Genomic DNA, 21,921 nt, shown 5'->3' on the forward strand with positions numbered 1-21,921 from the left:
CTTAAAATAGAATACATAAAGCTATTAAATGTACCTGTATATAAATTACTTAAAAAAATCATTCTGGCCGGGCGTGGTGGTGCACGCCTTTAATCCCAGCACTTGGGAGGCAGAGGTAGGAGGATTGGTATGAGTTCAAGGCCACCCTGAGATGACAGAGTTAATTCCAGGTCAGCCTGGACCAGAGTGAGACCCTACCTCGAAAAACCAAAAAAAAAAAAAAATCATTCTGGTTTTTCAAAAGTGAATAATGCTGTCAGAGTACTTGATGACCCACCAAAGGTTAGTGGTAAGACCCTACAGCTGAAGATACCATATATGGTTAACACATAAAATGGAATGACATGGCTGGAAGCTGGAAGAGAGTCAGTCCCCAGACAGTCAGCATGTCTAGTGCCAGAGGTGCTACATGGGGTGACTGGGGGAAATGAACAATATCTGTCCAAGTAACTCATGGTCTAACCTACTTAGCAGCAAATAACCTGTCATAATGCTCACACAAGTGCAATAGTGGGACACAGTCATGGTGGGAAACCAACTGCTCTTGATTTGGCTAACTGATCACCTCAGTGGAATGTGACCCATAGCTACAGAAACAAGTCAGAACCATACCCAAACATGAGCCCACTTTCCATTATCAAGCTACCACCAATCATAGCCTACAAGAGGGCCTACACTTATTCAATTCTCTATTAAAAAATAAGGGTTATCCCATTTATTTGGTGCTAACTTTACGCTCTGTTGGAGAATCTGCTTCTCTTTTTCAGATAGGCACAGAACCTAAGAAGAGAACCACCCCATCATACCTCAAAAGGGCCCCAGCTAAAACGAAGAATAACTGGTGAAACAACCAAGGGTGCTGTTTTCTTGGTGAACCTGGTACCAGCTCAGGGTGAAGGAGAGTGACACAGAGAACAATCAACTCCTTCCAAATCAGATATCCGGAGACACAGAGGCTCCCAACACCTCATTGCTGAAGCAGACCCAAAATGAACACAACATGGCTCAGGGAAATTTTGCGGAAGAGGGGACAAAAAGAATGTCAGAGCCACACGTTGGGTCGTGATATGCAGAGACATTTCTCCTACCCATAACTGTGGGCTAACTCCACGATGCATGTCCATATACCTCAACAAGGAGGGGCTAAGTGGAGGGGGTAGGACATAGACGAGCCTAACAATGGTACCTACTTGACTATATTCACTGGGTACAAAACTAATTAATAAAAATAATGAATTAAATATAAAAAAATCAAAGTAAGAGTGAAAACAGAAAGCTCCTGATAGCATTGTAGCATACATACTTATGTATAGACATACCTGGTAATATATTTATAGAAAAATTTCTAATAAAAATTATGTAAGAAATTATTTAATTATATAACTAATTGCTTGACTTATTTAATTTTATTTTTAATTAGATTACAAGGTAGCTGGCATTTTCATACATAGCTTTGGTTGCTCCTCCCCTAAGTTCCTCCTTCCCTCATCTCTCTGCCCAAATCTCTGTTCAAACCTTCCCATCCCAGTATTGCCCCTTCCACTTTAATATCATATATGTTCTACTTAAATTCCCCATTTCTCTCCCTTTAAGCCTCTTTTCCCTCTCTAAAGGTCTTCTTTCTAATTTCCTGGTGTCTCTACACACTCACTGTCACACAAACACACACACACACACACACACACACACACACACATACACACACACACACACATATATATAATTAGGAAGTTGTGATCCCCATATGACAAAGAACATACGATGCTTGTCTGTCTCAGCCTGGGATATCTCACAATATATTTTCCAATCCCATTCATTTTCTTACAAATTACATGATTTCATTTTTACTTAAGCTTAGTAAAATTCTGTTGTACGTATGCACTACATTTTCATTATCAATTTGTCTTATTGATGGACATCTGAACTGATTTCGTTTTCTTGCAATTATGAATAGAGCAGCAGTAAACATGGATGAGCAAGTATCTATTTCTGCAGTAGAATATCCAGTCCTTTGGAGGTATGCATAACAGTGGTATAGCTAGGTCCTGTGGTAGTTCTAGTTTTAGGGTTTTTTGTTTATTTGTTGTTTGTTTGTGTTTTTGTTTTTGGTGGATTTTTGTTGGGTTTTTGTTTGTTTGTTTGTTTGGGGGGTTTTGGTAAGGTTTGCTCTAGCCTAGGCTGACCTGGAATTCACTATGTAGTTTCAGCCTGGCCTCAGACTCACAAGATCCTCCTAAATGCTGGGATTAAAGACATGCACCACCATACACAGCTCTAAGTTTATTTATTTATTTTTTTTGAGAAACCTTCAAACTGATTTATAGAGTGACTGCACAAATTTAATCTCCTGCCAGTAATGAATAAGGCTTCTTTTTCCATCCTTACCCGCATTTGTTGTCTAGATTTTTTTGTTTGTTTTTTTAAGGTAGGGTTTCACTGTAGCCCAGGCTGACCTAGAATTCACTATGTAGTCTCAAGCTGGTCTGAAGCTCACAACAATCTTTCTACCTCTGTCTCCCAAGTACTGGGAACAAAAAATGCTCTACTATGCCTGACTTGTCATTCGATTTTTTTGATGCTAGCCATTCTGGCTGGGGTGAGATTGAATCTCAAATTAGTTTGATTTGAATTTTCTTTTTTTTTTATTTTTTTTGTTTATTTATTTAAGAGCGACAGACAGAGAGAGAAAGAGGCAGATAGAGACAGACAGAGAATGAGAGCGCCAGGGCTTCCAGCCACCACAAATGAACTCCAGACACGTGCGCCCCCTTGTGCATCTGGCTAACATGGGTCCTGGGGAACTGAGCCTCGAACCGGGGTCGTTAGGCTTCACAGACAAGCACATAACCACTAAGCCATCCTTTAAACTGACTTCCAATTGTGAGTGCATACAACCTTTTCTGATGCAAGAACTCAGGCTTTCAAATGCTAAAAGAATCACCAAAAGGTGGAGACAACTCAAGCCTTTACCAACAGATGGATGAAAACAGTGACATATGCACAGACAAGAAGACTTTATAAACTGAGTGAAATAAACTAGACACAAAAGGACAAATATGGCATGACTCCACTGATACAAAAAGGCAAATTCGTGGACAGAATGTAAATTACCAGGGTAGGGAGACGAAGGAACAAGGTGGATAACAGAGTCTCCGTTTGGGATGAGGAGAGCTCTGAACATAGGGAGCACGGAGCGCCACACTTGTGACTGCCGCCAGACCACACACCTGAAAATGGGTGAAAGGCCAGGTCCAGAGTATCTGAAACAATCTTTTTAGAAAGGATCTGTGGTTTCAGGTTAGATGAGTCAGGATACCATCCCCTCTGCTAAGACACCCCTTTCAGAAATACAGAGCAAAGAAGACAAAAATTGAAGATTTAAAGATATTCCTATTCTTTCTCGATTTAAAAAGACAGGTTTAGCTATCTTAAAATATCTTTACTTTCCACCTAACCATAAATAATACTTTTACAAAACCATAATGAATAAAAAGACATTAAAAGTTAGCTCCTGGATTTCAAAACTTCTTCAGGTTTTCCCCTGGCATGAGGTCTTGTGTCCATCTTCAGCAACTAAGAATTGTCAAATCCCGGCCACTGAGAAGAAGGGCGGTCCTGCTGCCAAGGGCATCCTCTGCCTTCCCTCCTTTGGCTGTGTGCGGACCTGGCAGGGGTAACTGCCAAGCCAGTTTGGCTGCCTTGGCTCCTCCATGACAGTATGGTGGGTTGCATCAGAGTTAATGGTGCTGTGCCTGACACAGGGGACGGTCTTCTGGGAGGTGGAGCATCATTCAACCTGCTCCACCTGCTCTGGAGCAAGAATGCGTGGAGGGAGCTGCTAGAGTTTCCACCTCAAAGGACCTGCGTTAAAGGCCTGTTCTCCAGAGTGGTGCTATCAGGGAAGATAAGATTTCGTGGAAGGACTCTGGGTCATTGGTGGTGTGCTAGAAGAGGGCAGTGTGTCCCAGCTTCTTCTTCCTGTCTCTTTGCTCCTCTTGCCCATGAAGTAAGCCGTTCTGCTCTGCCATGTGCTGCACAGGCCCCAAAGCTACCAGGCCAATGGGTCCTAGGCCAAACCTCCAAAATAAATCTTTCCTCTTTATGAGTTGATTTATCTTAGATATTTGTCATCATAATAGAAAACTTTGTTGTTGTTGTTTTGAGGTACGGTCTCATTCTAGCCCAGGCTGACCTGGAATTTACTGTGTAGTCTCAGCATGGCCTCAAACTCATGGCAATCCTCCTATCTCTGCCTCCCAAGTGCTAGGATAAGGGCATGCACCACTACACCCAGCTTCATAATAGAAAACTTAACCACAAAAAAATTCTGACATCTGGGCTGGAGGAATGGCTTAGCGGTTAAGGTATTTGCCTGCAAAGCCAAAGGACCAGGGTTTGATACCCCAGGACTCACGTTAGCCAGATGCCCAAGGGGGCACATGCATCTGGAGTTTGTTTGAAGTGGCTGGAGGCCCTGGCACGCCCATTCTCTCTCTCTCTCTCTCTCTCTCTCTCTCTGTCTCCCTCTTTCTCTGTCAAATAAATTAATTAAAATAAAATATTTTAAAAAATTCTGACATCTGAGAAATATTTCTATCTCAAAAATCTAAAAATTCCAGTTAATTTTTTAAAATATTTCATTTATTTATTTGAGAGGAAGATGCAGATAGAGAGGAAGAGAGGAGGGTACATCAGGGCCTCTAGCCACTGCAAACAAACTACAGATGCATGTGCCCCCTTGTGCATCTGGCTTACATTGGTTTGAGGGATTGAACCAGGGTCCTTAGGCTTCAAGCCATTTCTGTTTCTGATGGGGGGGAGGGATGGTTAGGCCTAACACTCAACAGCTCTATGTTAACATTAAGATGTGCAAAAAAGATTAGGACTCAGTCGTTAGAGTGCTTATCTAATAGACACAGAGCCCCAGGCTCCATCCCCAGCACTGCACATCCGTAATCTCAGCCCTTAGGAAGTAGAGACAGAAGGATCAGAAGCTTAAAGTCAGTATCAGCTACTCAGCAAATTCTAGGCCAGCCTGAGCTACATGAAGCCCCATCTCAGACAGAAAAGGGGTCTGGGGAGATGGCTCAGTGCATAAAACACTGCATGAGCATGTGTGCCTGAGTTCAGATCCCCAGCACTCATACAGCGGGACGCTGTGATGGGCGTCTGTCATTCCAGCATGGCTTCTGGGGAAGTGGAAGTGGAGACAGGAGGATCTGCTCAAGGGCCAGCTGGTCCCGTGATGACAGTGGTGAGCGAGGAGAGTGCCTCCTCAAGCAAGGTGTCCTCTGACCTTCACTTGAGGGTCATGGCGCACACATGTCTACACTCCGGTACACAAAGAGGAGGCAGGAGAAAGGAAGAAGAATGGAAAGAAGGGGGAATAAAAACAGAAAAAGAGGGGGATACCGCTGGAGATGCAGAGAGACAAGTGGACATGTGGAGTCAGTGTTGGGACCAGCGGTGTACATCACAGTCATCTTTCCTGTGAGATAGAAACAAGAGCCCCAGCAACAAACCATCATTACCTTCCGAGTCTTTGTTGTAGAAAACACCGTGTGGATGCAAGGAGAAGGGCCGGGAGGCAAAGTTCTTTAGGTGAATGATAATCACATCTCCCACTTCAGCCCTCAGGATAGGGCCCAGGAAGCCGAGCCAGGCGGGCTTGGGGATTTCCTTGGAGTAGGTCTCATCTGTGAAGTGCCTGTACACCGCCTTTTTGTAGATGCTGCCTATCCTATTGGGTCCTCTTTCGAGAAATAAGGTTGCAAGTCTAAAGGTAAGGAAGAAAATATGTTCTAGTTGAAATTCAAACAGAAACCTGGAGAGTGCCCCTTTAATGAAATAACTCCATTATTATTTTCACTTCATGCTCACCATAACCTGTAACCTCTGCACCGCCAGTGAGATCACCCTGTATTTACATCCATGGGAACAAGGTGTGTCTAACTGACAGGTCAAAAGGCACATTCACAGACAAACTAGAACAAAAGTAAAGAATTCTGAAGGCTGGGGTGATGCCTCAGTGGGTAAAGCTTTGGCCACACAAACATGAGGGCTGGAGTGAATACCAGTGAAAATGCTGGGTGAGCAAGACAGTGGGCTGTAAACTCAGTGCTTGGAAGGCAGAGACAGGCTCGGGGTGAAGTGAGAGACCCTTCCTCAGCAAATGAAGAGGGGTCAGTCAAGTAAGCCACCTGATGTCAGCCTCTGGCTTGCAAAGGCACACACACACACACACACACACACGGGCACCCACACATACACACACACAAAACACAACATGCAAGCAAACCACACACATACATGCCAAAAAAAAAAAAAAAATGAAGTTACACTCCCCTGCAGTTTTTTGTTCGACAACACTTACTATGCCCTCCCTCACTGCATCCCCACAGCAACCCCAGTACCTTGGAGGGTCTGTACGATGGATACAAAAGAGATTTAAATACAATCATGAGAAAATTAGGTAACGGTACAAAACAGCAGCTGATGAAATGTTATCCGAGTGATTGATACAACAGATACAGGCCCTGTCTTGAAGGAACTCTCACTCTGGAAGGGTGAGTTATGAGAACACAGATTACGTTCGGGGCTGTCTAAGTAGAGTGGAAAACAGGCCAGGGGAAATTTCCTAGAGGAAGCAATATGCTGCCCGGGAACCAAGCCAAGGAGAAGGCAAAGGCTAATGTGGACATTGTGGAGTCGGGCAGCGCAGCCCACACTCAGTTCTTAGATCCAGGAGCGCAGCCTTCCCGTTCTCATCCCGTGTGCGTCACAGGGGCTCCTGTGGCAGGGGAGGTGGCATGCCTACTGTCAGCAACCAAGTTGCCTGGTGCTCTATCACTGCGGTGAGACTGATGCAGCCCTGGCATTATCCCAGCAGATTTTCACTGGTTTCATTAAGATCAGGAAAAACACCGTAGTTTCAAAAGTTAAAGTAACCTGGAGGCTTATCTTCATTTCCTCTCAAAGACTGTGAAATGTTAGTATGATGTTGATTCAGATGCTAGCACTGAAGCAATTTCCACTACAGAACTCCAGCAATCTTGGGTCTAAGTGATGACTTTGTTCACTCTTGTGGTTTGACTATGAAAGATGTTCCTCCCTCTCCCTGGCTCACATGCTTAACTGATGTTCTGTTTGGAAAGTTGTGGAACATTTTGGAGGTAAAACTTTACTGGAAGAGATGGGTCACTTGGGGCAGGCTTGAGGTTTTATAGCCTAGCCTTCTCCTTTTGCTTCCTGACTGTGGGTACAATGTGATAAGCGTGCCTCCGTGACTGTCACTGTGCCATCCTTGCCATGACAAAATGTAGCCCTTGGAACTGTAAGTGAGAATAAACCCTTTTCTTCCTTATATTTGGTCACAGCACCAATTAAAGTAACTAATATGTACAGATGTCTAAGGGTGATGGAGCTAAAAGTTCACATGTCAAGTAGCCAGGCATCCATCCTGCAGTGAACAGATGAGAAACCTCCCAGGCTATTGAAGAATTGTGGTAGATGGAGAAGACACCTGAGTGAAGCTGGGGAGAAGGTTCCAGTAGGGGTCCTTTTCCACACAATCAGCCACTGCTTTCCTTCCCAGCCTCATTTCTTTTCTCTTCACCCCCCACCTTAGATCCTCATGCTTCTTCACTCTACAGAACACACCGCTTGAATGTGAAATGCCCCCTCCCCAGGGTCTCGTGCATTTGAACACCTGTTCCCCAGCTGGTGGAGCTGTTTGGAAGAATGTAGAACCCTGTCATTGTGGGACCTAGGGTTATAGGACAGTACAGTGACAGCCAGAGTTCTCTCCACTTCCTGGCCCACCGAGATGTGACAGCTCTCTGCCAGCTCAGGCTCTCATCCCTTCCTCGCCATGATGGACTATATCTCTGAAATGATGACACAAACTCTTCCTCCCTTAATTACTTCTTTCAAGGATTTGCTAATTTTTTAAATATCCTATTTATTCATTTATTTGAGAGAGAGGAGGGAAGAAGCAGAGCGGGGAGGAGGCAGATAGAGATCAGGAGAGAGAGAGAGACTGGGCACGCCAGGATCTCCAGCCACTGCAAACAAACTCCACACACATGCCCTGCCTTGTACATGTGGCTTATGCGGGGACTGAGAAATGGAGCCTGGGTCATTAGGCTTCACAGACAAGCACCTTAAACACTAAGCCACCTCTCCATTTCCTTTCAGGGATTTTTTTTTTTAAATGACAACAACAAACAATAAGGAATGCAACAAATACGACATCCTTTGCCTTTGGAGACTTACATGCATTCTTTTTCCTGGGTTTCAGTGTCTAGCTCATTTTCTGCCAGCCAAGCATCCTTTAAGATCAGTTCAAATACTTCTGCTTTGTATTTCTGTGCTCTGTTCAAACACTAGTAACAGTATTTTCCAAAACGTGTTAAAGTAAGATAAGTCCATCCTGGCTTGTGAGTTTATTGAAAATAAAACTCCTTCAACTAGCTTTTTTATTCCTAACAGTCTGATGACCTAATGCCTAACTTTCTGTTGCAAATTCCCTGAAAGATCTGGTACTTACTGATGTTGGAATCTAAACCAAACAAACAGCAACCAAAAAAATAATAATAATAAGATTTGCAGAATAGCTTTTGTCACCATGTTTGGGACCAACTATCTTCCAGGCCCAAGATGGCAGATAGACTCTATCTTATGCTCCAAATCTAACTGATCGGTAGTGATCACTTAGAACAGGAGACAAGGCTGTGGTGGAGCAGATGGGATGAATGACATGATCACACAGGTGTCTGCTGTGGAGATGGGAGAGTTGCTCTTCTCACTGTTCACAAACCAGACAGATGGGCAACATGATGTTTCAGGGTTTTTGAGTGTGGCACCAAGGGCAGGCAACTTGGCACGTCCCAGTAATATGGTGGCAGCTCTCAGGCTCCTTTGGACTGTAGCAAAGGAGCTGCCTCCATGTCACTTTCTCTCCTCCTCAGTACTCAGCCTCTCCTCCAAGTAAGGACTGAACAAACCTCTCTGCGTGTGTCACTTGGATGAGTGTGGTACTTACCACCAGCCCAGAGCCTGCAATGTGTCACCTCCCTGCTCTTGGTGCTAGGCCAGGGCGGGACGCTGCTAGGATGAAGGGGAAGGACTCTCATGGAGGATGCAGACCCTGCCCAGAGAACAGCAAGGCCTGACCTGGAGTCAGCACCCTGCCCAGAGAAGAGTTACATACCCAGGCCAGACCTCTGGGAAGCAGCAACCTGCATCCACCTTCCAACGTACATGACGGGACCAGCAGGACAGGAGTCCCATCTAAAGTCAGAGGATGGCTCTGAGAGCAAGAGTAGAAGATGGAAATGTGCCTCAGCTAGCACCTGCGCAAATACAGGATGGCGCATTCATGCCATGTGGACGCCAATATGGCACACTCACCAACATACTAAGGAAAACAGGAAGCAGACCAAGGTGTAAAGTCTAATGACCCTTGTGGGTTTTCAGTATGCATATGACTTGTGAAAGAAGACACGTGGGCAGTGTCAGGGAACTAACAAAGCATCTCCCCTGGGGGTAAAGACTGAAGCCACAGGTAGGAGATAGGGGGACAAGTTTAATTATTCACCCTCCTTTATACTGTCGACTGGGTTTGCTCTGTACCTACCAGTTCACTTTCATAGTTTAAAAACATCTCACATGTTGCTTAGAAAAGATGGCCTCAGCTGTTTGGACATTGAGGTGCCAATATTCTCTTGCATATCTTCCAAGCTCCTAAAACAAAGTTGCCACTGTAAAGCACGATGCTGTTAAAGTCAGTTCTCCTCCAGGGCTCTGGCCTCTTTGACCACAAGCCTGGCCCTGCTCACTGAACTGAAGAGAGAAAATCCCTGCTCTGCTTCTGACCCACCAAGCCTCCTCCAGGCATTGGGACTGAGGTCTCGAATCCATCTGTGCACAGTCTGAGTCCCCTTGGCTGAGCCTGCAAGTGTCTTCCCTCCTCTGCTCTGGATGACGGAAAGCCTTTACAGGAAAATGGGATAGACATCTGAATGCCCGATCCAGGCACTTTAGTAGTAGAATCTGCTACATTTCAGCCTCATGTCCAGCTTAGGCTGGTCAGACAATCTATTTCAACCAGTGAGATGTAAGCAAAAGTCACTTAGTGGCACTTCTCCACTCGCTTGGAATAGGCCTCTTTTTTCCTGCTCTTCTCTTTTATTCATACCTGAAATGAAAACATGGTGACTGGACACCCAGAGCCATTTTTAGTTAATGAGGAAGAGGGTCACTCTTTAGGGATAAAAATGGAATGGAAAGCCAAAGGGAAACATTGTACCCTGATGACTGTCAACCTTTAGATCTGGCTTATGTAAAAAAAATGATAATAATACTTCTAATATATTTAAGCTACTGTTTTAAAAACACTGCTAACTAACAGATGAGTACCACTCCTAATTGAACAGGCTATTCAAAAGGAGGAGGAAAAAATGAATCATTCATGATCCACCTAAGTAGCACCAGCGTAGGCAGAATTGCCTAGTTATAGCAGACACTGGGTCACCCTGTAGGGCAATGACAGATTTAGAATGACCAGTGTGTTCTCTGGGTTCAGCCTGCTGGGTAAAAACTATAATGAGGCTATTCATGCATCCCAGCCACTCCATCAGGCTCTGTGGGAAGACCCTCCACACTTCATCCTGCCTCGGCACACACGAGAGCATGTGCACTAGTGTACACACACATGGATGCATGTAAGTAGATGTGCTCACACCCTCCCATGCACACGGCTGCTTCTAGAATGTCCTGACCCCCGTCCTGCCTAATGCTTCTCCATCATCTTCAGGAGCCCAGGTATTACTGTAGTCTGTCTGGCAAAGCCACCTGAACAAGAGGTGAAATGGAGCATTGTGGGGAAGAAGATGTGCACTGGCTTCCACAGCACCTGTCACCCATGCAGAATACTTTACTGCTGAATGACATGGTGACTTGTTTTGCAGGTTCCTGGACACATATGTGTAAATCCTGTCACAGAGACAGCTAGTAGTCACCTCAGGAGGGGTTAGGGTTTCTACAGCAACTATCCCCAAACGTTACCTACACAGCATCTGCATCAGAGTCAGTGGGAACATTTGCCAGTTTTAGGTTGCCATGCCCTGTTCTAGGGTGGCTGAATCAAACTTTCAAGTGGCAAGGTCATGGTTTATTTTTCTCAAGCCCATCAGATGGTTCTTGCAGTAGAGTGTTCCAGAACTTACCACCTGACCCTTCTTTTCACAAAAGGGGGATGCAAAGATCTTGCCTTTACTTTCACTGGAGCTAAGGAATTCCCAGCAGGTGGACTGTGAATGGAAGTGACAAGTGTGCATTTCTGGGCCAGGACATTTAATTGTCATTACAAGACCCTCTGTCCCTTGGCTGCCAGGAGGCCTCCCTATCCACAAGTGATGCCTCAAGATCAAAGCAGCCAGAAATTCCTGCTCAGGGCAGACTGTCTTTGGAGGGTACAGCCCTCTGGGTATGGGTGGTGAGAAGTAAACATTTGTGAGAGGAAGCCCCTAACTGTGAAGCCTGCTTATTGTCCCTGTTGTGAATGATACAATGTGCATCTGAATTTGGAAGTCACATCTTTATCATACTTGGTAGAAAACCAATACTATATCTAGCCATTGGACTGAAAAATGTTGAGAGTAACTGAGAAAAGGGGAAAGCCTGGTAGCTCATGCTTGTGATTTCAGCAACTGGCAGATAGAGGCAGAAAGATTTAAAAGTTCAAATCCAGCCTGGTCTACCTGAGGCCCAGTCAAGAAAGAAGAAATGAAGGAAGGGTAAGAGGGAAAATAAGAGAGGAAGGAAGGAAGGAAGGAAGGAAGGAAGGAAGGAAGGGAGGGAGGGAGGGAGGGAGGGAGGGAGGGAGGGAGGGAGGGAGGAAGGAAGGAAGGAAGGAAGGAAGGAAGGAAGGAAGGAAGGAAGGAAGGAAGGAAGGAAGGAAGGAAGAGAGGAAGGAAGGGATGAAAATGTGGAGGAACTAGAAGAGAAAAATTCAGTGCCCACACAGCAAACACACCACAAGTATACATTGTGTGTTTGAAATCACAGGATGGAACCCAGCTCCTATGAGTGCTAAAGGTGTGAACCTTCCCTAAGAAGTAGACTCACTTGAGGGAGGCTCTCTAAAGATGCCATCTACAATCCAGAAGCATCTGCTTCATACTGTGAAGGAATCTTTTGGAGTCCAGAAGTTTCGCATGGGCAAACCCTTAAAGATAAGGTGCCAAGGGGCAATATCATGATGGAAGCCACCTTCCAGCAGACAAGATTGACCATGGTCAGGAAAATCCTAGCCCAGCATTCATCTCAACAGTGCCAAAGTAGACTTCCAGGTTAGTCTCTGTGGATTTCATGTCCCAAAAGTCATATGTGACCTCACTTACGATTCCTTTCCCAGATGCTTTAGTGGGGTCATTTTCCCATTGTTTATCATGAAGGAAGTGTTGAGCACCTGCTAACTATGGGGCATAAAATTAGAAGTGGGGCCAAGGTATGTTAATCTCAATCCCTATACTCAAGAGATTCCCCATCTGCTTGGATAATCAAACCATATGCATTGGAGAATAAATAACAGCACATAGTTTTACATATTTAGAGCCAATTATTATGTGTGAGGCCTGAATGTCAGGTAGTGTGTGGTTGTGAGGTAAAGAGGAACCAAAATTTGATGTCAGCACAAGGTGTAGTCAAAGCAGATTGTGAGATCTCTGTAGTCATAATGAGGACACATAATGTCGTCTGAGCTTGAAAAAAGATGTTACCCACTGAAGAGCAAAGAGGACCAGACTTGGATAAGTGCTACTTGGCAAAAAGAGTGGAGACAGATTACACATTAGCACTCAGAAGGCACACCTTCTCTAATTAGATTGGTGGTTGTTCAAGCCATGTGGGTCATGTGCTCCTGTGCATTTCTTTCATCCTGATCTCCCTGGCACCACTTAAGGCACTCAGGGCACCATCTTGCCACAGTTCATGTCTACAGAAGCCCCTCAGGAAACATATGTTTAAAAATAAAAACACCTACATAGTAAAATAGAAAGAGAATGAAATTGAATCTAAGTTTCCAACTTGGGAAAGTGACTTAACATCTCTGAGCATGAGAGGCATGGATTGTAACCAGTGACCCTGCTATAGCCATCTTGAGGGTTATGCAAGCTCTTATACAGGGCCTGGCAATGGTAGCTTTGATCACTTCTGGCAAAGCTCTCAGAAAAGAAAGTAAGTCACTTAAGTCTGTCTCACAGAGCCCTTGGTTTCTAGAATTTCTTGAGATAGAAGAGTGATCATTCATTATGAAAATGGAAGCAGAGATTGGGGCCATATGGTCACAAGCTAAGGAATGCTAGAAGGCATCAGCACTTCAAGAGATAAGGAATGGGGCTGGAGAGATTGCTTAGTGGTTAAGGCACTTGCCTGTGAAGCCTAAGGACTCATGTTTGACTCTTCAGATCCCAAATAAGCCAGATGCACATGGTGATGCAAATGCACAGTTTGCACATGTGTACAAGGTGAAGCATGTGTCTGGAGTTTGATTACAGGCTGGAGGCCCTGGCATGCCAATTTCTCTCTCTCTCTCTCTCTCTCTCTCTCTCTCTCTCTCTCTCTCTCTTTCTTGCTCGCTCGCTCCTCTCTTGCATAAGAAATGACCAGTTTGTTGGGCTTGCCTTAAAGAAAAAAAAGAAGGAATGGCATTTTTCCCCCTTGTAGCCTCAAGAGACAATGGTTTGACCTTCATTTTAGACCTGTGGCTTCCAGAACTGGGAAAGAGTAAATTGCTGGTGTTTGAATCCACCTAGTTTCTAGCCATTTGATACACAGCACAGGATACTAATTTGCCCTGAGGCCAGTACCATCATCCCCGTTTTACTGAAGAGAATACTCAACCAAAGAGAGATTCAGTAACATCCCATGACATCTCAACTCAGACCCTTGCTAAGTGTGGTGGTTTGATTCAGGTGTCCCCCATAAACCTAGGTGTTCTGAATGCTAGGTTCCCAGCTGATGGAGATTTGGGAATTAATGCCTCCTGGAGGGAGTGTATTGTTGGGGGCGGGCTTATGGGCTTTATAGCCAGTTTCCCCATGCCAGTATATGGCACACCCTCCTGTTGCTGTGATCCATCTTCTGTTGGCCAGGGGGTGATGTCCACCCTCTGCTCATGCCATCATTTTTCCCTGCCATCGTGGAGCTTCCCCTCGAGCCTGTAAGCCAAAATAAATCTCTTTTTCCCAGAAGCTACTCTTATTGGGTGATTTCTACCAGCAAGGCAAACCGGACTGCAACAGTAAAGTGGTACCAAGGAGTGGGATTGCTGCTAGACACCTGACTGTGTGGCTTCAGCCTTTTGTAGCTGATTTTCAAGAGGAAAGTGGAAGGAGTTGAAACCTTGGCCTAAGAGATGCCTTGCAGTGCTGTAAGTACAGCCTGATGGACTATTCTGGTCTGAGCTGCAAGACCTGAAGGCAGTAAGAACTATGGACTGTGAGGTTTGGTTTATGAGGGTGAGAAAGAGCTGTGCCTGGACTGGGCTAGCAGTTTGTGTGAGAAGCTTGCTCTTGTGCCCATGTCTTAAGAAGTTGTGCAGGGTTGCTTAGCGTAGAAATGAACTGGTGTGTGCAGAGGGATATGGCACAGAAAGAAAAATCTTTGGGTGAACTATTGCCCGTTCAGCTGCAACTGAGAGATAACAACCTTTGAGACTGGGCTAGCTGACCTGCGCCAGGGCAACAAGAAGAATGTCAACTCTTTTGAAGGGGTCTGAGTGCTCAAGGAGTGTCCTGTTCTTCAAAGTCTGCTTTATTCCCCCCTGGATTAACAAATTGGCACCTACCTGGTATTGTGGAGTATAAGAAATGCTGGAAAGAGGGCCATTGAGTTTGCAACACGGTCTTGTGTTTTGAAAATGGCCATGGGCAGTGTGAAGCGGGTTTGCTGGTTGCCTGCATAGAGACCCCATGGGGCCATGAGGATGAACCGTGGCTTGCAGTGGAGACCCAGTGGAGATGCTGGGACCATGAGATGGCTGCCGAGGAGCTGCCGGTCCCCATGAAGTTTTCCAGGACTGTGGGTAGCCTAGCTGGAGGGGCGGAATTGGAATGCCAGAGACTTGTTGCTGGTTAGAATTATTGGACTTGAAGATTTGTCACTGGCTAGAGTTGCTGGACTTGAAGCTATAGAGTTTGATGTTTGCCCTGGTTATTTTAAATCTCGTATTGGTTGAATGTTTCTTTGCTATGCCCAATGCCATCTTTTGCAGTGTGAATATTTATTCTGTGCCATTCTGGGTTTTTTGAGGTTATATTTTGGTATTATGGCTCAGTTAAAAGTTCTTGAACTATGGGGATGTATGAACATCATTGAGATTGATAAAAACTATGGGGACTTTTAAAGTCAGACTGAATGCATTGTATTTTACATCATGCATGGATATCAGTTTATGGGGGCCAGGGGCGGAATGTGGTGGTTTGATTCAGGTGTCCCCCATAAACCTAGGTGTTCTGAATGCTAGGTTCCCAGCTGATGGAGATTTGGGAATTAATGCCTCCTGGAGGGAGTGTATTGTTGGGGGCGGGCTTATGGGCTTTATAGCCAGTTTCCCCATGCCAGTGTTTGGCACACCCTCCTGTTGCTGTGGTCCATCTTATATTGGCCAGGGGGTGATGTCCACCCTCTGCTCATGCCATCGTTTTCCCCTGCCATCGTGGAGCTTCCCCTCGAGCCTGTAAGCCAAATAAACCTCTTTTTCCCAGAAGCTGCTCTTGGTTGGGTGATTTCTACCAGCAATGCGAACCGGACTGCAACACTAAGCACACATAACTGGTGAAGCCATCCCTACATATCCTGGTCCAGGGACAGAAGTCAGGTGACTCTACTGTGGAATACTAAGCTTTGAGAACAATATGTTGAACATAGTAAGAAGGTAAGGAGTCTGGGGCTCATAACCATTACCTGTGTGTTTTCCAGGACCTGCCTGCCAGTCCTTGGGGCCCTGCTCTACAGAGGCTGGAAAAGGTGGAAGGGTCAAAGGAGGTGCTTCTGATTGGTGAGAAACAGAAGAGGTGGGAGTGGGGCAAGGGCTTCCAGCTCCTTGCATTATTTATGCTTCTCTCCTTTTTAGCAGAAGAATTGAATCCCATCTTTTGCTGACAGAAAGCACATACTGAATGGCTTTATTCTCAAGTCTCCTTTACACTTATGACTATCCCATGAGATGGAGCAGAATTCGTTGGGGAGGGTTTCTTCCACACACTAGGCAAGTGCTCTACCATTGAGCTGCACTCTCAGCTGGTTGCCTAGGATCTCCATGAGAGCCCCTTAGAGGCAGGTGCAGCAGGGTTATGCCACTTTCTACCTCCCCTTCTTCTCTTCCTTCTTGGAACACACACCTGCTGGCTGGAGTTCTAAAAGCCATCCTGTGACCATAAGAACCCTTATGGAAAGAAGCCACGTGCTAAGGATTGCAAAGAGGTAGAAAAGCTCTTAAGACCACCTCATGCCAGTCTGGACTAACTCTTCTTTGTTTCTTTTCATGCAGACACAAAATCCTCATTTGTTTAACTTGCTATATTCCAGTCTTATTTGGGAGCCTAAACCAATCATTTATTGACATGTGCAATCCAAGACTTTTGGGACTGATAAGAATTGAGATTGTCACCATATTTTCAGCAAACAAGTGCTGAGGTGATATCCTTCCCTTTCATGTCATACTTTACAAAAAGCCTCCCCTCTACTGTGTTGTTTCTCCTCATTGGCTTTTCTTTCACAAAGATGACCTCTCTCATGTCTGTCAGAGGGATGCTTCTCGAAAGCACTTGAAACCCGGACCCACCACCTGGGCTGCTGTCATGATGTAAAATCTCTGTGGTAGGCCCTCCAAACTGAGGATTTGGGCAAGAGTCAACCACAGTTAGGTCCAGGGCTGCAATGGCCATCAGATTGCACCCACAGGAACCCCCATGTTCCACTGAGAAGAATTCAGCTACAGCCGGGCATGGTGGCACACGCCTGTAATCCCAGCACTCAGGAGACAGAGGTAAGAGGATCACCGTGAGTTCAAGGCCACCCTGAGACTCCATAGTGAATTCCAGGTCAGTCTGAGCTAGAGTGAGACCCTACCTTGAAAAACCACCAAAAAAAAAAAAAAAAAAGAATTCAGCTGCATGCATGTCGCTTGCCTAATGATACCTGTGGTAAAAATTTAAGCTTGAACTAAGGTGACCCACTCAGGGACCATTAAAGACTAGGCTTTACCACTGAAGCACAGTCATACCTTAATTAAGTACTTTATGAGCCTGAGCAGGACTGGCATGAATGGATCAAAATGCTGACACCATCCCCAGGCAAATCAAAGGAGCCCAGTGGCCCCATTAAGTGCAAGGAGGAGGGAAGGGATGTGTTTATCTGGATAAGGTTTTTCTAAATCTGAAATTCTATCCTAGCTAGGAAATATTAGTGATTATACTCCCAGGAAGATTTTGAACACTATGATTAAACCACAGTACCAAATTGGAAAGTTCATTGTATCATCTGGCTGCTACTAAGCCTCAGCAAGAATGTTTCAATTTATTTCTCATCTCATCTTATGCATCAGAGTTTATGAGGATCTCAGTGCTACCAAGTTTTGGCATTTGAATATTTTTACATTACTGAAATGTTGACATTTCACCCTTCTGTTCTCTTAGTTTTTGCCCATTTCTTTTATTCAAAGGTAAAGCAAGCAGAACAGCCATATTGATAAAGTTTATTGTTTTGGCTTTAGGGGTTCCAAATATCTGGCCTTTCACTCTGTGTCCCATGATATATTGCCACTGACAACGTGGAGAAAGAGGATTATTAAATACATGGGGACCTTCCCTTCTGCCACCATGGCATTTTACTCCAGCACAGAAGAAGCTGAAGTATTTCAAACAAATGCAAAAAAAGGAGAGGGAAAAAAAAAAAACCACACTACATGCAAGTGTGTGAGAAAGACCCTGAATGTGTAAGGAGGGAAACAGGTCAATCAAGCTAGTACTGTTGGAAGAGCTTTACAAGTGATGAGGTCAGGAGCTGGAGGTAGTTAAGAGAGAAAAACAAAGGAACAATGTAAAATAAAGAATACTACAAAATGGTCCCATATCAACACTCTCATTCCTAGGTCTTTTCTGGCTTAAGATTCAAGGCTGGACATTTGCAAATCAGTTCTTTACTTTCATTCACCACTGTGCAAGACTCTTTCTGGGATTGGCAAATCAAGTAGAATTTCTTTCACTGAGTTTCAGAAATTATATTTGATGCTCAGGTGACAAGACATTATATTTCAATTCCCTTTAGACACACTGAGGAATTCAAAGAGATAAGGTGACATGTCCCAGGTCGCACAGCAAGTTGAGGCAGACGAAGCACCTGCAGTCAGGTCTCTAGATCCCAGGTGAAGATGTCGCTACTCTCCATAGGACAGTGGGCACCTGCCTCTGTGGGTCAGCTTTACAGTAGACATCTGTCTAAGTTTGTGTTCAACACATCAAGCTGACAGGATGGGTTCTAGCCATGCTGAGGTGAGAAGACCAATAAAACCACTCCTTTCTACCTCAGGGAAGGGGTACAGCATGCTGGCTCCATCCATGTCCCTCCATTGTGGCATCATCTCGTGCATCTAGGATATATTCTGTAGACACGAGCATAGGCAGCAGCCAGCCACCGCCATGTCCCGAGCCACTTGCCCAAGCCACTGTAACTTCCCAGTGAGCGTCGTGGGCCTGCCTGTGCTCCTTCAAGAGGCAGCCAGGTCCCACACAGACACTGCCCTCTGCACACCCAAAAGAAATGTCTTGGAGTCTGGACATTCTGAATGTGACCTCTTAGCATGCCGGCTGCTCCCAGACCAGGGGTCGCACACACTGAACCATGGCGTTTGTGAGACCACCTTGCTCTAACCAGCTCTCTGCCTACTTTCTTTTTAAATGTAAGAATCCTCATACATGTTATTTTCCCACTTTCCTCAAAGCATCACCTTCCAGATGAAATGGTTAACAGAAAGCCATCCTTTCTGCCTATAGCTGTCATAATGGAAATAGTATTTTAGTTTTTGAGTATTTAAGGTACCTTTGGGATTATGAATAAACTCAGGGGAAGTCCATTGGTCACTGACCATTTGTGATTGTTTTCAACAATTCTCTGAGAAGAGTGTCAAGTGAGATTAAATGTACCTTTGGTAAGAATCAGGACTTTCTAGAAAGTTTTTACTACTGACATACCTGGGTTCTGCCAAAGCTGGGTTTAACTCAGTGGGGAATGATCAACTTTGCCAAGAAGCAGGTGCATGCCAAGAGGAAACACAGCCCCTGGCACCAAAGCCATGTGTTTGGTATGGCACTCACCCAGTGAGTTCCAGCAAGTATTCAATCTCATAGCCTTGGTCAAATGGGAATAAGAACGTTTGCAGGCAGAAGTGACTTAGCAGTCTCTAGAAGACCTTGGACAGGATAAATTCCCACAGATGGCTAAATAGACATGAATATTTTCAGATAAATATTCAATTTCTGCACTTTTTACTCAAGTGTGTAGCAATGTTCAATGTCACATTTAGTTTGAAAATGTCTCACTAAACTCAGAACATTTCAATTGCCGGTAGCTGTTCACATTGGTCATTTTCTAGTGACTACTCTCTCAGGCTGTGGATCCCCATTCTTAGAAATGTCTACTTTCTGGTTAAGATACTTGTTAATTCCATGTCCACTTGCCAAATTAAAGACGACCACCACGATGCTCAGAAGATGGGGGGATTGAAATATATCAAGAACTTTCTTTGGAAATAACCTACAGACACCAAACTTCCCAGTACATAGTCTAAGGGAAAGTCCTTGACAGCCAACTTGGCAGGAGCATCATGGTTCTTCAGAAAACGTGACTGCCACCATTGTGCTAGAAAGGCAGGAAGCTGAATGTCCAAGCCAACTAGATCTTTGGTCTTTCCCCCAGGACAGGGAGATTTGGCTCTGAAAGACTTATTGGCAAAGCCCATGCTCCCCCTGAACTTAAGAAAATAACCTGTCTTTAACAACTAGGATACATATGTTGAATGTCATGGAATCTGCCTGACAAGAAATATGTGGGCTGGAGGAATGTTTAGCAGTTAAGGCACTTTCCCACAAAGCCCAAGGATCCAGGTTGGATTTCCCAGTATCCATGTACAGCCAGGTGCACTAGGTGGTACATGCATCCAGAGTTCGTTTGCAGTGGCTATAGTCCCTGATGCACCCATTCTCTTTCTGTCTGTTTCTTTCTCTCTCACATAAATAAATATTTAAAAAAGAGAAAGAAAGAAGCACTCATGCAGTTACCCAGCAGTAGTTGCCAAATCATCTCCGAGGATGTCCTACAGGCCACAAAATTAACAATACATAATACAGCTTTTAGAGCCAGGAAGTGACTTCAGAGGGTAATCAAAAAAACAGATAATATATTTAAAATATTTGACCCTAGAAGTGAGGGCTATCCTCTGCAAAAATTAAAAATAAGAAGCATAAGATACTTCAATACCATCTCTCCCAACTATGTCAAGGTGCTGAGATGAATCAATCAAAGTTGGAACAAGTGTTCTAAGTAGATGCAGAGAAATTCATAAGTACCAATGGCATCTATCATAACCACCCCTTATTTTAAATATTGCATTACTAAAGCAAATTATAACATATAGTTATCTCTAGTTATCATGCTTCATTCTAAAAATAAAACTAAGAAAGTTTGGATTTGGCACTAAGAACTTTCAAAAGAATTTTCAGATTTCAGTAAGTTTTGCCCTTGAAAATGTATTCCAGGACCCTCTGGAATCTGCCGAGGAAGACTGTCCTCGTACAGGAAAAACACGTAGCTGTGTATGTCTCCTCACAGTCAAGGTGAGCAGACAGCTCAATGAATCAGTAGAGTTAGTAGGTTTTCTTACAAGTTACAGATCCACCCATGCTAGGGCTCCCCAAACAAAAACAAACCCTTCTACTCATCTCAACCTGCTCACCTCCATCATAACCACCCGAAGAACGCAGCCTTCCCCATGCAGAGTCAAAAAGAAGCCAGGCCCGGGAGTCTGGAAGACCCAGGTTCACTCACTTGTCTTCTGAGAAGCTCTTTCCAGTGATAACATCCTTCCCTTGAGGTACATAGTTCCAGTATTCTTCCACAATGCCAATATGGTATGTTCTGGTAACTGCACCAACCAGCCCAGACAGACCCAGGAATGTGAAGAGAAGGATGCAGCCAGGCAGCTGCTTCTGAGGCATTTGTGGATGTGACCTGGGCAGGCAGCCCGTGAGGACTCAACCCTGTTAGTCCCTCCCCTCACTCAGAGCGCGTTATAAATAAGGAATAGATGAGGCGCAACTCCTCCTCCTCAGGTAGTTTGGGGTTGGGACAGAGGCTGACAACTTGTGTAAAGTGGGGCTAGCTCTATGGGAGAGTTGCTATGACGACACTACTTTTGCCAACTACCTACGTGTGTAACTGGCTTATTCATTTACTGCCCAAGCAAAACAGGCCTGTTTCTGAGCAGTTTTTGGTACTCTGCTCTGACATGAGTCATTCATCTTTCTGCGGAATGGTAGGGTGACAACTAGGGCTGATGAGTCCTTCCTGCCTCTTCTGTTCTCCGCATCTATTACAGAGCCACGGTAGGATCAGAAAGATGGGCTGGCCTGAGAGGCGCATCAAGGAGTACTCCAATCACTGTGGAAGGGCTCACCTATGGTCTCTGTCAGGAAGGCAGATGGAGTGATGTAATCACCCTCCAGCACGTTTTATGAGGCTACATGAAACAAGCGAGTCACATCATAAAGTTCATAGCAACACTGTAAAGCCCCACCACTGCTACATTAACTCACCGATCCATCTCCCCCAAGTCCTATCAAACCCCACCAACAAAGCAGA

General features: G+C 44.8%; 1 protein-coding gene across 1 annotated transcript in view; it reads right to left on the bottom strand.

Annotated features, from left to right (window-relative positions):
- Positions 1-21,278, bottom strand: part of Hephl1 (hephaestin like 1) — a 71,864-nt gene extending 50,586 nt beyond the window's left edge. Inside the window, exons 1-2 of the mRNA XM_004661931.2 lie at positions 21,109-21,278; positions 5,532-5,776 (exon numbers count right to left, since the gene is read on the bottom strand). Coding sequence (XP_004661988.2) covers positions 5,532-5,776; positions 21,109-21,278 — 415 coding nt within the window. The remainder of the gene's footprint in view (positions 1-5,531; positions 5,777-21,108) is intronic.
- Between the last annotated feature and the right edge of the window lie 643 nt (positions 21,279-21,921).

Source organism: Jaculus jaculus, chromosome 3 (assembly GCF_020740685.1).
Source record: "Jaculus jaculus isolate mJacJac1 chromosome 3, mJacJac1.mat.Y.cur, whole genome shotgun sequence".
NCBI classification, from domain to species: Eukaryota; Metazoa; Chordata; class Mammalia; order Rodentia; family Dipodidae; genus Jaculus; species Jaculus jaculus.